Here is a 16510-nt window from a genome sequence, read left to right as displayed (position 1 = left end):
TGAAAGCCGGCAGTTTTGCTCTCCCCGCTCCCATTGGCTGCAAGGCGCTGCGTCACAGAGGGCCGCCCCGCGCGTGACGCCACTCGCTGGAGCGACGCAAGCGGCGCTCGTGGGCGGGGCCGCGGGGCACGCTGGGATATGTAGTCCTGCGGAGGGGGGCATTCCCGATGTGCCCCGCGTGGGGGCACCCTGCGGGGCCTGGATCTAGGATTGAGCTTCCCTCTGCTGCGGTAGAGCTATTTGCTAGAGCAAATTCTCAGCAACAAAACGCTGTCTTTCGATATAGTCACAACTACTAGCTGTCTGTTCTCACCAGCAAGGAACAAGAGCCTGCATGCCACACTCATAACAATCTGCACCCATTTGCTGAAAGGCACCACCCACCGCCTCACTGTGCTCACTGTGCTCACATCTGTTTGGTCTCCATCAATATCCAGCAAGCATCAGTGAATGTTAACGGATGCAATTTTTTTGCATGGAGGAATTCAGTGTCACACCTTTGCTTCATACACACTTCCATGCCAGGCGCCATTTTGTCAGGCTACCCCTCTGCTGCCATCTGTCGCACAGCAGCAAAGTGTAACAGGATATTGGTGGGAAGGTTCAACTTCTGCTGTCCCACTGCCATCGTGCACCTTTCATGTCATAAGCCAACATCATAAAATAAAGAGGCATTACTTTCACAACCGCCACTGTATGAGCAAGAAATGTGGCATTTGTCATTAATTCATCACAGCCTAAAGCAATAAACAGGATTGTATCAAATATATCCAATTCTTTCCTCTTTCTCCCAAATATTGGCTAAGCCAAAGGATTGGAGATAAAACCTTTAATTGTGGCTGCAGGCGTAGTGCAGTGAATTGTGCTGTGCCATTGCAGCATAGGTTAATAAATTAATTCTCCTTACAAGTATAGTTTTACAGGTCAAAGTCAGTTTTATGACACTGCCGTATTTTGCAGTAGAGATTTGCAGCATTTTGACTCTACTGAATACAAGACCTGTGTAACCATGTTTCCAAATTATGAGAATTTTCATAGAATCACAAGAGAATCATAGCATTGTTTGAGGTGGAAGGGACCCTTAAAGGCCATCTAGTCCAATTCCCCCACAGTGAACAGGGACACCTACAGCTAGAGCAGGGTGCTCAAAGCCCCTCCAGCCTCACACTGAATGTCTCCAAGGATGGGTATCCACAACCTCTCCAGGCAGCCTGTTCCAGTGCTTCATGTCTCTTACATAAGCAGCCTTTTCCTCATTCCTAGTCCAAATCTCCTCTCTTTCTGCTTGAAACTATTTCCCCTTGTCCTACCACAACAGACCCTACTAAATAGTCTGTCCCCTCCTTTCTTATAGTCCCCCTTAAGATACTGAAAGGCCCCTAATCTTCAATTAACCCCTGAGGAAAGGCATTATTTCATGAGCAGGACAGCACTTACTTTATGTCCCTCATGGGGCAGCTCTTAGTATTACAGACGAAGGAAATTGGTGCTGGGTGAAGTGACATTCAATGCAGAAACTCAATCTTGAAAAATAATGTTGTATAAACTGTCCCGTATAAAAATATAGTGTTTTTTCCAGGATACTCCTGATTGTGAATTGTTTAGTTCCTCTTTCTCCTTGGCTTTTCCTAAGTGCTCTTGTTCCTCTCATCCAGCTGCTTTTATCCTTCCTTTCAGACACTGAGCTCTGACAGAATGGTTGGAGGCATCCTGGGCTCTGTGACTCGCTCAGTGCCCCATCTCTGGAGGTGTTCAAGTAAGAGGTAATGAATCTGCTGAACAGGTAGCAAAAATAAACATTGTCCTATCTCTGAATCAGAGTAGTCTTTGGGTTGTATTGGACAACATAATGAATATCTTAAAAAAAAAAAAAAAAAGTAGATTGTTATTAAATATTGTGAAGAGAGTTGGACAATGTCCTCCAACATCATATGGTACATTATACAATTCACAGTCTATATTTTGTAAATTATCAGCTTATTGTGTTGACAGGACTGCCGGCAGCCAATCCTACTCTCTATCAAGTATTTCCTTCTCTGATTAAAACATTCTGAATACTAAGGAGTTTTAATACGTTTTGGATGATACCTTCTACCCACACCTGAATATTACCTGAGATGCTTTTCTGCATGTCACTGAGTGACACTGTTTTGGGTCATGGTAAATAGAGGAGTAAGGCACTGAGTAGTAAACATGTCCCTGATTACATGTGAAAAAGGGGGATAATTTAAACTGGTGTCAGTCTGGAAATTATGACCTGATGGGAGACAGAAGTCTTTGGGGAGTGGAGAACCCATCCTACCAGGGAGGCTAGACTGGGAGCCAAGCATAATGCTCATTTCAGAGGGATATTTGAAGTTAATGGCATTGTAGCTGGCGGGGAGGGATGAAACCTTTATCTGAGATGATCTGTGTACCTCCATGTTAACATCCTTTTCCCATGATGTGGGGTGTTGTGGCTGTGTAGTTCATTTTCCAGAAACACTGACGGATTTGAGATGAGAACAAACCAAGCATTTAATTCCAAAAATATTTTATTTAATTCCAAAAGATTTTTATGTGCATGTAAGTTACATATATGTCTTTTGTATAACATGCATCAGTATATAATGCAATAGTATTAATATTTTATATATACACACAGTATTTTCATTTCCACAGGAAGGTTCATGTTTGTAGATCTTATTTTCAGGGAAGCCGTCAGCAGTGTGGGATGCAGTAAGTGCATTCCAGACTGAATAAATCATTAACAACGTTGTATTAAAATCAAGAACAGAGCTTCAAATATTTCAGTGCTTTATTATTATTATTTTAAGCCTAATTCGACTTAAAGAATCTCAATACCGTCCAAGAGGGAAAGCTGCATGTAGGCTGTGGGAAGCGGTAGCCTCTAGGGCCCAGAGGATATGCGGGAGGCATTTTCTCTGCTGGTGCGGCTGCGAGCGAGCAGAGCGAGAGACCTGGAAATGAAAGTAAAGAGCTCAGGAGGCACATGGAGGGAGCTGCAGGGGCAGCCGATCCACAAGCAGAATGCTCCCTCCTATAATTAAATAGCACTTACTGTTATTATTACTTATAGTAATAATACGTTAATAATACCTCTAGTAATATAATACCATTTATCGAGGAAAGTTATACGTAGCGTGGGGGGGAGAACCCGAAGAGAGGTGAGTCCTTTATGATTATTTTATTATTATTATTAAACCGAATGGCTATGTGTGTGTATGTGTGTATGTAGACAGGGGGTGGACTTGTGAAACGAGAAAATCTGGACATCACTTCATTAAAAAGTAAAGGTTTTTAATGCTGACTGCATAGATGCAATGTTGTGTAATTGGAAAAAAAAAGTGGGGGAAAATGATACTGGCAATATTCGGAAGCTAACCCCCCGCTTCTGCCAAAAAATGTGGGGCTTGCAAAAAAATAATTGTCAGAGATCCTAATCCCACCCCCCGGAAAAAATGTGATGGTAGTCTGAAAGTGAATAGCGAGGGGAAAAGCCCCTGGGTTTGTATTAAGAACTTGGGGCTCATTGTGTTCGTAGCTCGTAGCTTTCAGGGCTGCGTTTGGGGCTGTATTTGGGTTGCAGCTCTCCCTCCTGCTTGGTATAAGCACCGCTGAGCAGTGGAGAAGCTCAGCTGGAACAGCTTCCCAAATGCACCTTCCTTAGGGCTTGTAAAGTTGAGAAGGTTCTGCTTTTGTATTTGTTTATTTTTTGTATTTAATTCTTAATGTTTTAAGCAGCTTCCGGGTAGCACGAGAGGTTATTTTTTATTTTATTTTATTTTATTTTCCCTTTTTCGTAGAGTCTCTCCCCCTCCCCCCGGACTCCTGGAGATGCGTGGTTTCTATTGAAGCGGAGAGGGGGATGGGGAAGGAGGAAGAGTATGTTTGGGCTTCTTTTCCGTTTTCCGGGAAACCTGGCTATTTCCCCCCGGCAGCACCGAGAGTGAGGTGATGCCCGGGTGCGGGCACCTGGTGGAGCCCCGCGGGGCTCGGAAGGCATCGCCGGCCCCACGCAGCCCCTGCCGGCGGAGGTGGTGCTTCCGCCCGCGGTGGCCGCTACGCGAGGCCGGGGATCGGCGGCCTAGTGCTGAGGGTGGGGGAGGAGAGCGGGAGCCGTGAAATCGGACCCGACGTTTACATTTTAAAATGAGGCAGGGGAGGACGAGCTGGGCGGGCAGGAGACCTGAGTGAGTGGTTGAGGGGCTGGCAGTGTAATTCCACTGCCCAAGCTGTGCTGCTGGGGCAAGAGGAAGGTGGCTTGCAGTAAACAGTGGGTGGGAGTCCCGAGGGAGCCAAAAGGGGGTGATGAGGACCTGGGTGCTCTATTGATGCTTTGCCCTGGGGAAACATCTGATGGCTGCTTTTATTTTCAGCTGGGGCTAGTTTCACATTCACTGGAGACTGGACAGGGTCATCATTCCTGGCTGGATGGGGTAAAGTTCTATGAGCAGTGGCTGAGGAACTGGCATTGTTCAATCTGGAGAAGAGGAGGTTCAAAGGAGATCTTATCACTCTCTAGAACAACCTGAAAGGTTGTAGCGAGGTGAGGTCAGCCTCTTCTCCCAAGTAACTGCAATAGGATGAGAGTTAATGGCCTCAAGTTGTGCCGGGGAGGTTCAAGTTGGATATTAGGAAGGATTTCTTCTCAGAAAGAGTGATGCTGCCCTGGAACAGGCTGCTCAGGGAGGTGGTGGAGTCACCATCCCTGGAGGTGTTCAAGAAACATATGGTTGTGGTAATTAGGGATGCAGTTTAGTGGGTAATATTGAAGGCAGGCATATGGTTGGACTAAATGATCTTAGAGGTCTATTCCAACCTCAGTGATTCTATTATTCTATCCTGAAAATTGTTGTTTGTGAGAAGGGTTCTCAGAATCACAGAATGGCCAGAAAGTTGGAAGGGACCTCAAGGATCATGAATCTCCAACCCTCCTGCCACATGCAGGGCCACCCAAATTCCCCATTTAATACTAGACTTATATAGACTAATACTAGACGTATATAGACTAAGTGTTCAGACTTAGGGAGCAGCCTCAGGTAACAAACTGGAGCCCTTATTTGTGGTGGGCTTGACCTGTTTTACTTCACCACCATGGTGGCCAGATTACAGCCAAAGTCTTCATGCTTGCAGGTTAGCAAATCCTGCATGGAGGAGAGCACACAGCCAGTGGCCGAGCTCCTGTCTGAGCTCTACAACCTGCCACTTGCATTTCAGTGTGCTCATTTCTGGCTGAAATGTTGCAGTCCCAGAAGTCAGACAGATATGAACTCATTGCTATTGCAGAAATATATTGTGAAAAACTTAGTGCAAATTCAGCTTTGTCAGGGCTCTTGATAAGGTAAATTAAAGGATTTCCATTTATCTCATATTCTCTCATTGAGTGAATCTACCTGGTTTGTGACTGAGTCACTGTGTTTTCTGGGTTGTGCTTCCTTCTGAAAGCAAGAAAGCCATTGTGCCAATCTGCACTTTTTATTTCTGTCTGACAAATAGTTTGTAACTCATTGACAAACCATGAATAAATTTCTCTCCAGATGCTGGACCAGAGAGGATGAACATTTCAACTGAAATGATAAGAGCTTTTTGGTGGTGATATAAATATCCTGGATTCTAATTCTGGTAGTGATTTGAGCAGACAAGTCTGGACAGATAGATTTGGGGGGAAAAAAGGACATTCAGGCACACTGCTCGATGAAATGTTTTGCACTGTGTTTCTAAAAATATTTACGTGACCGAGAAAACAAAAGCTAAGCAGGCTCTGTGCTTAAAATTAATTATGCATCAACTATGGTGTGGTGTGCAGCAGAACCAAAGCATTGTGTGTGTCAGTGGCTGACTGTGCTCTGGGGTTACAGACATAAAGAGTGTGCAGTTTGGCATAAGGTTAGAGTGGGACATGATGGTGAAGAGGTTGGAGTGTCCAAGAAGAGACTGAGTTTGCCAGGAATGCAACTGGGGGAGTCTGAAAGGAAAGAGGAGTCTGCAGTGGCCATGGATCATGCTAGAGGGAAGAAGAGAACACGTGCTGCTATGGAGTCAGATCAAAAAGGAAAGACATCGTTCCTGAGAGAGATAAAATAGGTTGTTAGGGCAGCGGCATGTGGTGTGCATTTTGAGGGTATTGCCATGAGAAGATGAGTCTTATGTGTGAAATTATGACATAAATGTGAAGATGTGAAGGAGTGCTAGCAGAGGAGGCTGATTACCAACCTGTAAGGAAAGAGGAATGTGGGGCAGCACCAGAGCGCAATACTGTAGAGGGGCAATTGAACCTGTGGTCTGTGTCTAAAGAAGGCAATGAAGAGTCTTGCATTGGGAAGCACTAGCTGTAGAAGACGAGGCTTGGACTGCCGAGAGGAAACTGTGTGCAGGGTACAGAAGTTTTTTTTATGAGAGTTTTGTATCAAGGATCAAATCTTCAACAGGGTATTGTGGGATGTAAAGATGATCAAGCCATCTAAGTGAAGCAAGGGTGGAAAGAGGTATGCTGGATCTGATGGCCATGAGGAGATTAAAAAGGGGAACTCCAGGATGCAAGAGGAGTTGGGTAACTGGGAAAGAGATGTTTTAGAGCCTTTTCTTGCAGGCCTTTGGCCCCACCCCACCTTTTCATCAGCAGTGTTTGAATGCCACTCTGTGGACAAGCAGCAGTGACTAGTTCTGGTTGTAACACATGCCAATATCTTGCTGTGGAAGATGTTCAGCAGTGGATCAGAGTAGCCATCAGAAGTGGTACTGATCTTCTCTTCCTTGCTCCTTGCTGTAGTATTTTGAGAAAAGGGCTGAGCTCAGTAGCAGAGCATGCTGTATATATCAGAAGCTTTTTAAGGTGATGTATCAGTTGTGTGAATATACACAACTGTGAAGATGTGCCACAGTGTTTTTGGAGTGCAGCCATTGACTTTGTGATGAACAGCCAGTGTTCCACTTCCCACAGTCACCAATAATCTCCCTTTCCATCAGGTCTGTGGGCCACAACTTTCCTTCTGTTCTTTTTGTTATCTCCAGTGTGGCTTGTGTTGAGGAGCAGCAAGAGCAAGGCTTCTCCAAGGAGGACAAGCCTGACTTTTTTCCCCAGCTCTCACTGCTGTCTGTGTGCACATAGCTCCTACTTCTCCTCGTCTTGTCTGTTCTCTCTTCTGTCTTTTCAGTTTTGTGTAAGGAGAAATACTGAATGAGATGACTGTCTTATTTTCTACCATTCAAACCTGTCTGCTTGTAGCTTCTGTGTTCATATTAACCTCGCAGTCTCCTTGTTAAATTTCTCTCTTCCTGATTGCTCATTATCCAGGTTATTTATAAACCATTCCAGGCCTTCTGGTGGTGGTGTGCTGAGGTCTACCAGCTCTTCTCCATTGCTTCTGTTAAAAGCCTTTATAGAGACACTGATCATCACTCACCTTGTCTGCTGGCATTCTGGCTTTCCCCTGCTTGCTGTGCTGCCCATCCCATTCCACATACAGCTGCTTAAAATCTGCCTGCTGTTTGGACCAGATTGCTCTCATATTTAATGTCTGATGACTTACAAACAACACTGTATCACTGTCAAGCCCTTGCTTACTTCTGCTGCCTTTGCTTCTTGGTCTTTATCTCATCTCTATCTTTTTGCCTAACTGTCCTTCCTGGTAAAGGGCAAGTATCAGCCATTCTGCACTTTGCATAGTGCAGAGCATAATCGATAAGGGCTTGCTTAGCTGCCAGGATTGATTTTCATGTACCTTAAAGGTTCCTTCACAGTATTCTGGGCTGATCGTGCTGCAGGTACCGTAAGATACGTTAGATTGCTAAAGACATCTGTAATATGAAAGGGAGCCAGGTGGTAATGCTCTCCAAGAAAAATGACTTTTGTTTTTATCCTAATCTTTTCAGAGGCAATCCCAAGCTGTGGATGCATGTTGTCTTCAGTTCCATCTCATTTCAGTGTTTTTGAGCTTGCTATCTATGTGTGCATGCCTATGGGAAAACGTTCCCGAGTCCTCCTGAGGCCACAATTCAAAGCACTGCAGAATGGGGGGGTCCCCTCTCCCTGAAGCATCCTGGAGTCCTGTTCCTGCTCCCAACGAGCATTCCCAAGTCTCCGCTGCACTTGTGCACTTGTCAACTGATTTGCAGCACAAAATATCCATTGCTGAGATCCCTTACTGTCTTTTTATGTGTACCACAGCAAGAAATTCCACCTCCTTCCCAGTGCCTCACTGTGATATGATTCCAGATCCCCACATAAATTACTTGTTTGGTATGCAAGGATGTTGTAAACCAGTTTAAGTCTGGCCCAGTAGTCAGAAATGCTTATCATGGAAGGGTCCATGTACAGATTCTTGAAATCTCTGCCAATGCGGGGGAAGTGTTTATTTTTTCCCCCTTTCCTAGAAGGCAGTCATGATTGCAGTTGGTTCCCATTGCTTTGTTTATTGGCAGTCTAAGCAGCGAGCTCAAATTGAAGCATTTCCTCTTTGCCTGTGTATCCTGGCAGTGGCATGTGAGAAAAAGCAGATACTGGGTAACGAGCTGCTCGCTGTCCTTTGTCTGCAGTGTGGATAAATCATGGGCTTCAGTGTTCTGTGCGTTTGGGTTGGTACATTTTGTTAGTAGTAAGTTGAAGTGCACACAAAATACTGTGCTGCTTAACTGCCAGCAAGACCTGTAATGACTCATTTCTTTTTTTTTTTTTCTTTATTCTTCTGCAGCGATTGTAATGGAGAGACAGAAGAGAAAACAAGAAATAGAGAAAGGACTTCAATTAATTCAGTAAGTGGACAACCTCATGTTTCCTGTGGCTTGGGAGGTGGTTATCTTTGTATCAAGGGTTGTAAGAATCAAGTTCTTTCTATTCACTTTTCTTAGGAAGACAGTATTCCTAGTACGTAGGTGAGGAAAGGAGGGTAAATGCCAGGTGCCTTGTACACTGCTGTTACCAGAAAGAGATGACCTGGGCTCTGTTGCAGTTGCCAGCTTGGTCATTGCCTCCAGTCACTCTTCTGCAAATATTTTTTGGCTGCCTAGAGCTTGTGGCGATTTCCTGTGTGGTAGCTACAAGTTCAAGCACTTCCTTATGAAGTGTGGTTGTGCTTTTCCCGCCAGTGGTTGAGTTGGCAAAAGCCTCAAGGTCCAAGTTGCATGATGAGTAGGGAAGAAATAAGATTAGAATAAGATTTATTTTCTCAAGGTGTGCCTTGAATCCTGCAGTTATTATGAAATCTGTCCATCCACAGTAGAGAAAAAAGGCAACTCTTCCAAGTTATATACTAATATCCCTTGGCATGGCCATTGTATTTTTACCCCAGTTTGAAATTATGTGAGTCTGGTAACCAGTCTCAGACAGAAAGTTGTAAGGTTTGTTTCAGTAATGATTATAAAAATGTTTAAGGTTCCCATAAATGAAATAGTTTAGAAATACAGGATGTTTTCTGTGTTTCTTGAACGTGTCTTGAACTGTGAACAAGCCATACATTGGCTTGTTATGGGGTAGTCCAACTTTATAAGCAGTGTGAATGTTTCTTACAAAGCCATTACATTTCCTGTGGCTAATTTTAAGGATTTATTGATTATTCTCTGATCAGTAAGGCCATATATACGGTGCTGTATTTCAAAGGTGAGGAGGGACATGAAGATTGCTAAGGATTTCTTGAAAACTTTATGTTGTCTCCAGGAGAAATAATATGTGTGGAGCAAACAGGTGCTCTGATTTGAAGAACAGAGCCTTTTGCCTATGTCTCGGGGCTGTTGTGGGGCAGGTGTGGCCCACACAAGCATGGCCAGTTCTAGGGCACAGTCTGGCAGTCTTGGCCAAGGCAGCAAGAATTGAATGGCTTCTTGCACCTCCATTGTTTTCTCCTTTCATTGTGTTTGTGGTGTAGTCCTAAAGGCATGTGGCTGAGATAACAGTGAGGAAAGTGATTGCATTTATCATTGTCTTTTCTGTGACTGCAAAAAGGATTTGAGGAGGTCTTGAAGTGACCAATCTGCTGCCTCTCATCAGGGCTAGGTGCATTTATGCTCCCATTTTCCATGACAACCACTCGTAAGATTTTCTCAGAAGTGTTTTTTTATAGGTGGCTGTCTGAAGGCATGTGACAAAATATCACGTATGCACAGAAAATAGCTGAGAATAAGATTCTTCTTGTCTCAAATACCTTTGGGACCTGATCATCTCTTGACATCACTGTGTCCATCACTGAGCATAATGTTCCCTAATTGTGTTCTCTTCACCCCAGCTGTTCTTTTAAGTGAAAAACATTCAGTAAATCACTGAGATAATCAAAACAGGACCAATAAGATGGTTTTCTTCATCAGACAAAAGCGAGATTTTACATGGATGCCTGAATCATAAACACTTTCTCTTCTTTTTTTTTTCCAGATCTACATTACCCTTAAGCCAAGAAGATTATGAGGTAATTACAAAGTGTTTTTTTTCTGAAGTTGGGAACCCTTAGGTTAACAAGATTTGTTGTGTTGCACAGCCATTAGTTTACAAACAAGAAGTAGAGAGCAAGAGTAGAGCGTAGGGATGGTCTGTCACAGTTTGTCTAAAATGTAAAGCTTTAAGAATTCTGGCAAGGAAAACTTTCAGTCGAAGGAGAAAACTTGAGGGATCAAGAAAGGAGAAGATTTGACTGGATTATTCTTCTCCACCAAAAGACTCATGCTTTATAGGAGAGTGGGGATGTGGGAGAATTGTGGTGGGCAGACAGGTTGCTGAAACATGGGAAGGAATGGGAAATTGGAAAACTGCTTCTGTTTCTGTGTATCCATTTCAGTCTGTTTGCTCTGTTCCTGCTGTCCAGGCTGTCTTGCAGAAGCTGGTGAGAAACTTGTTTGCAGAGGGCAATGATTTGTTTCGAGAGAAGGATTTCAAGCTGTCGCTGGTACAGTATGTAGAAGGGCTGAATGTGGCAGATTATGCAGCCTCTGATGAGGTGACCATCCCAAAGGAACTCCTGTGCAAGCTGCACGTCAACCGAGCTGCCTGCTACTTTGCCATGGTGAGTGCCTTCCCAAGGCATCCCGAGGAGTCAAAGAGGACAGCTGGATTGCTTTGGGTGTCATGCAGTTGGAAAACATGTCAGGAGGGCATTCAGCCCCCAGCACTGAAGGAAATGGTGACATACAGAGAACTTTGATACCTCCTCACTATCACACTGTGTCTTGCAAAGCCAGAGGAATGATGTAAAGGAGTGGGGTCCCCCTTTTGTTGGCCAGTCCTAAAGTACTAAGAAGGCAGTTCAGGTCCATGTTGTTGAGGAGTTAATGCACTCTGGAAATGCAGTTGTAAAGAGCCAGTGCCTTCCTGTACTGACTCTGAATATTGCTCTGGAAGTTTGCCTGCCTCCCCACCTCTGTGAGACTGGAAGACAGTGAGAAGACTTTGAATCAAGGCAGAGCATTCAGAACGCATATGGAAAATGATTCTGAAATAATCAGGCTCTAAAAAGCTATGCTCTTCCATTTTCTTCAGGAATGCAATAGCCTTCCTTTATGGCACAACTCTGAAGCAGGTCCATCCTGTTCATAACGAGGCTGAGTTCTATGAAAAAAGTTAACAGGCACTCACGTAATTAAAGACTGTCAAACATAACATGTCCACAGTAGAAGGGGAAGCAATATAAGGTTGTTCAAACAACCCAAATCGTGCTGTTCACTAACTTTAAAGTGTTCTGTGTTTCACCAGAATTTACAAAATGCGATGAGTGCATTTCCAACTGCCTTTTTCATGCTTTTGCATTTCTGCTGAGGGATATAACACATGGATTCACACAGAGAAGGCCTTGTCTGCTGTGCTGACTTTTGGTGGTTTCTTCCATGCAGGGATTGTACGAGAAGGCTCTGGAAGACAGTGAAAAGGCTTTAGGTCTTGACAAGGAGAACATCCGAGCGCTCTTCCGCAAGGCTCGCTCTTTAAATGAACTTGGAAGGCACAAAGAAGCGTATGAGTGTAACAGCCGTTGTCTGCTGTCCCTCCCTCATGTAAGTTTTTGACATACAGCTTATCTTGATTTCTGGGGCTACACCACGTTTCTCGTCCATCACTTAATATTTAGCTTGAGGCCTGAGGAGGAAGGAAAGTTGGCTATACTCGGAGGCATGCTTATGTCCACGAATCTTCTCTCTCTCTCAACTCAGGGAGGATCTTTGAATGCTTGTGTTTCTTCAGTCCAAATCACCATCTGCACACAGTACCAGCCAGAGACACTGGCTAATGGCAGAAGGTTTGCTGGCCTATTCACAAAGAGCAAAAAGTTGCCCTAACAGAAGGTGAACTAAGGCCATGAAGATGCTTTAATTAGCCCTTTTTATATGCCTGAGGAGAGTGACTGTGAGCATGGCATAAATGCAAACTGGAGCCCTGTAGGGAAACATACATGTTTTTCCTGTTTTAGATAAAAATGTCTGATGTTTTAGTTAATAATTGCTAAGGCAAGCTGATAAAGTGTTTTTGTTTCTGAGGGATATGTGGAGGGGTCCTTGATGAACACGTTATGTTCACAGGTGTGTAAATTTTTTACTTCAGAGGGGACTATTTGCATATACTAGGCCCTATCTATTTTCTTAGCAATGCTTTTATTGAGCTTTCTTTTAGGCCAGATATTGAACAAGTAAGCAGACTCTGATTACATCCCAGTGAGTTCTGGTCATCTTTGCTAAATTTAGTTCTGATCCATCTAAGTAATGCTGTTAGGAAAAAAAAGGCAACTACCTCAGTAGAAGTTATTTTTTTTCCCTATTAGAATTACAGAAGCAATTTTGTAAAGCAAAGCCATGTTAGCAGTTCGTTGCCTCTTTTGTATTCAGTTTACTTGACTTGACAGAACAAGGTGACCAAAACACACTGAAAGTATTATGTTAGGGGAGTTTTAAAGACCTATTTCTTAAAGCCTTTTGTAAACAAAACTGCCTAATACATCTGTTCATGTAAAACTGTATGTGGCTGTATCTCACAATGTAGTTCAGCCACTTTAATATGTGGCTGAAATATTAAAGGTCATGGTGGTCTACAGACATTTTATTTAACTTTTCTGGGTCAGGATAGCTCAACTTTACAAATTCATTATCAAGACATCTGCATTCCTGGCTCTGAACAATTCAGTCTGGTAAATTAAAGTATGCCATTGCCTTATTATCTGATTAACAGAAATCATAAGCCTTCTCCGCATCAAAGTCAAATCAGACTATCCATCATCTCAGTGCTGTTTCAACTACACCAGTTGCTGGGCCTCTGGAACAATGAGGTGCTTGTGTTACAGCTTGTGTTGCTGTAACAGCTGAGAAGCAGATCGTATATTAAAACTTACAGTGATGAAGAAGTGCCTCTCAGTTGACTCACTGTCTAGCAGAGTTAGCTTAACCAAGTGCAGACATTCAGTGCTGATAGTTTGCAGAGATTCCCAGCATGGTGAGGCTGATGCTTCTCTGTGGTCTGCTTTTAGGATGGCACAAAGGGTGGTTTTTTAGGATGTTAAAAGAGATCATTTTGCATGCCCTTATTGAGCATCCCCTTGCTTAGGTGGGAGGCAGTAAGCACCTGAGAGTGGCTAAGGAAAAGGGAGGCTAAAGAAAAATTCTCAGAGTGACAAAGAGTAAGCTCCCAGTCCCAAACCTCAGGCCTGCTTGTTAAAAATTAACTCATGCTGTTGGGAAATGAAAGCAGCCTAGAGAAAAATATTCTTGATCTTGTCCAAGCATCAGAGAGATGTATTAGAGTCGTGATGGCATGTGGAATTGTGTAGGATGAGCCTGGTAGGTATTGTTGTGAGATCAATGAAAAGAAATGGTGCAGGAGGTGTCAGAAGACACCTGCAAGAGTGTTTAGAAAGGCAGAAGAACCAGAGACAAAGAGCATCGAAAACATGATTAGGGTAAAATATTAAAAAAATATTAAAAAATATTTAAAAAGGCAGAGTGATGGTTATGTCAGACAGATCTGAGAGTTGGAAGGCATGGAGTAAGGGGAGGCAACCATAATAACTGACAAAGAGATCTCTGGAGAGTATGGGGACAGTTTCAGGAGAGGAGGATACATCCTGAAGAGATATAAGATGGAGAGAGAGAGAGGACATGGGTAAATTGGATTTTTTCTTCACTGACCTCAGACCAAACCAGTGTTGAGGATGTGGGGAAAGAAGTTCAGTCAAAAGGTGGCATTTCAGATTGAGGGAAAAAGTTACTGATTTACTGATGCAGTGGGATGGAAGACCCACAGGCTAGTGAGGGGCTGAAGGGGAAAAAAGTGAACCTGCAGAGAGAAGGAAATTGGGAAGATCAGAGTTATGTGGTAAGCAGAGAGAAAAGAGCAAGCTTCAGGGTTATAGATGAGGGGCATAAGATACCATTAAGGAGGAATACTGCAATAGATTGGGCAAGCATGTTGTTTTCCTTTGAAGAAACTGTTAAAGTATGTCAGCATTTTTGCCAGCGGGAAAAGGGAGGAAAGCACAAGGAGGGAGCTGCTGATGATAAATAAGTTAAGAGGTCTGTGGCAGGTTAGTCCAGGCAGAACTGGAGAGAATGGAGCAGCCTCAGTACCTCAGCAGGAATGACAGGAACATTCTGGTCTGCGTGGCCTCTGCTAGGGTTGCTCTGCTATCTACAAGTGAGGCTTTTTGGCACGGCCGTGCAGACAGCTGCATTCCTGTTTGTTTTGTCCGCCACAAAGACACAAAGCTGAAAGTGTCCTTCCAATGCTTTTGTCCCCAGGATGAGAGTGTCACGCAGCTGGGACAGGAGCTTGCACAGAAGCTGGGACTGAGGGTTCGAAAAGCGTATAAAAGGCCTCAGGTATGACTTTTTTATTTTCTTTATTTTCTTTTTTTCCTAAAGACTATCCTTCAGCTCTTTCAGATTTACTTCTGCAAAAGTGGTAGGTGCTGCTTTGCAGCTATAGACACAGGTATATTACCCTGCGATCCACCCAGCAGGCCACTGGCTCCCCTCCTTATCCTGCCTCTCTGACTCACCTTTGCCTTTGTCCATTTCTGACCCCGCTGCTGCCCTGGGTCTTCTCCAGGATGTTCCCTGTATCTCCAGCAAAGTCAGACTGGTGCTGCAGGAAAAAGCTCTAATGTGTAGGAGCCTGCACCTTCATGAAGAGAGGGACATGTGGCCTCACCCCAAAGGAGATTTTGCATCACAGTCCTTCCCCTGTAACAGGAACGTGGCTGATACACATCTGGTCAGATGCTAGGAAAGAAGGCAGCAAAAATTAAGCTGTTGGTCCAGTTAATGGACCCCAGTGGCTGGATCTGTTACCTGGCTTTAAAAGAAAGTGCTGTACTACAGTGTACTGTGTAGGTATAGAAATGTATACTCTGGGATGGAGCTAGAGGGCGTTAGGCCACTGCTGGCCCTCTTGGATAAATCTGCTTTGGTCATGTGAAATCATGGGGTGCATTTTCAGGAGTAAGCATCTCTAGCTTGTGTCACTGAATGTTCACAGGATGACTGTCAGTGTGCTTCCCTGAGCCAGCTCTGCCCAGCATCCTCAGCCCCCTGCACCCCAGTGTGTTGGACACCTCCAGGGAACCTTTACAGTATTTGGTGACGTGGTTCCTGGGCATTCAATCTGCAGAGAGCTTTTGGGAAAAGTGTGTCTCTGATGTCATGTTCCACTCAGTGACAAAACTCATGTGATTGATCCCCCCAAAACCCCTCAATGCTGTAGTAACTCTCAGCACTCTGAAATGATTCTGTCTCGAAGAAAAGGAAGTTTTATTTGGAAATACTTCTTGTAACTGCTCACTGCGTTCATTGGCCCAGCCACATTTTTGCTGTTGTCACATTAGTGAACTCTGGGCTTAAACCACTCTGATGTGTTGGAAAAACAAAGACCATAAAAGACAAAATGCTTTTTATTGCTTGATGTGTAGGGATTGATATTTTGATAAGACCTTGCTATCTTTTGTGTTGATTTACAACTTTCATTCCAGTGCTGTAATGCCTTCCCAAAGCAGTAATGTTTTAATGAAAAGGCAAAAAAGTTTGTTTTTTAGGATTAATGTTAGCTTCCTGATCATGCATTGTATGTTAGGTGTTTAGTAAACACTGAGGTGACACTGAGGTGTCCATAATAAATATGTGGCCCTGCCAGCGTTCGTAAAACTACCTTTATGTCACAGAGTTATGCTTTTGGGGTGGCTTTTATTTCTAGACAGTGCCTAAAAGAAAAACTCTATCCTACTCCAGCTTTGCCAATTTTACAAGTGTTTGTGGGCTGTCTCTGTTCTAAGACATCTCTCTTCTTGTAGCAGGAATTGGAAACATTCTCTCTACTCAGTAACGGCACGTCCATCAATTTGTCAAATCAGGTACAGTTGGCATCCTTTAGTTATTAATGTTGATGGATTGCTACTGGAATATTTCTGAGCTTTATTTACATACGCATTGATAGCTGTCTTTTAGAATTTAAATGTACTAATTAGTGTATTCCCCTTTGTCGTGGTTTAATTCCACTGGCAGCTAAGCATCTGCAGCTCTTCTCTCACTCCTTCTACCAGTAGGGTCAGGAGGAGAA

The 16510-nt window shown here is 43.8% G+C and overlaps 1 protein-coding gene across 9 annotated transcripts in view; it reads left to right on the top strand.

The window, feature by feature from the left end:
• The first annotated feature begins 2782 nt into the window (after window positions 1-2782).
• ZC3H7B (zinc finger CCCH-type containing 7B) overlaps window positions 2783-16510 on the top strand; it is a 44518-nt gene continuing 30790 nt past the window's right edge. For 2 of the 9 annotated variants that reach the window (XM_010710523.3, XM_010710486.3), the window contains exons 1-7: window positions 2788-3167; window positions 8694-8754; window positions 10364-10397; window positions 10791-10988; window positions 11812-11970; window positions 14698-14778; window positions 16245-16304. In XM_010710523.3, the coding sequence (XP_010708825.1) occupies window positions 8702-8754; window positions 10364-10397; window positions 10791-10988; window positions 11812-11970; window positions 14698-14778; window positions 16245-16304 (585 nt within the window). In that variant the 5' untranslated portion in view covers window positions 2788-3167; window positions 8694-8701. Of the gene's footprint in view, window positions 3168-4529; window positions 4550-8693; window positions 8755-10363; window positions 10398-10790; window positions 10989-11811; window positions 11971-14697; window positions 14779-16244; window positions 16305-16510 lie in introns of those variants that run through there. The other 7 variants (XM_019614540.2, XM_010710530.3, XM_010710502.3 and 4 more) reach the window with 7 other exon arrangements.

Source organism: Meleagris gallopavo, chromosome 1 (assembly GCF_000146605.3).
Source record: "Meleagris gallopavo isolate NT-WF06-2002-E0010 breed Aviagen turkey brand Nicholas breeding stock chromosome 1, Turkey_5.1, whole genome shotgun sequence".
NCBI classification, from domain to species: Eukaryota; Metazoa; Chordata; class Aves; order Galliformes; family Phasianidae; genus Meleagris; species Meleagris gallopavo.
This window is presented reverse-complemented; position numbering and strand designations above follow the sequence as displayed.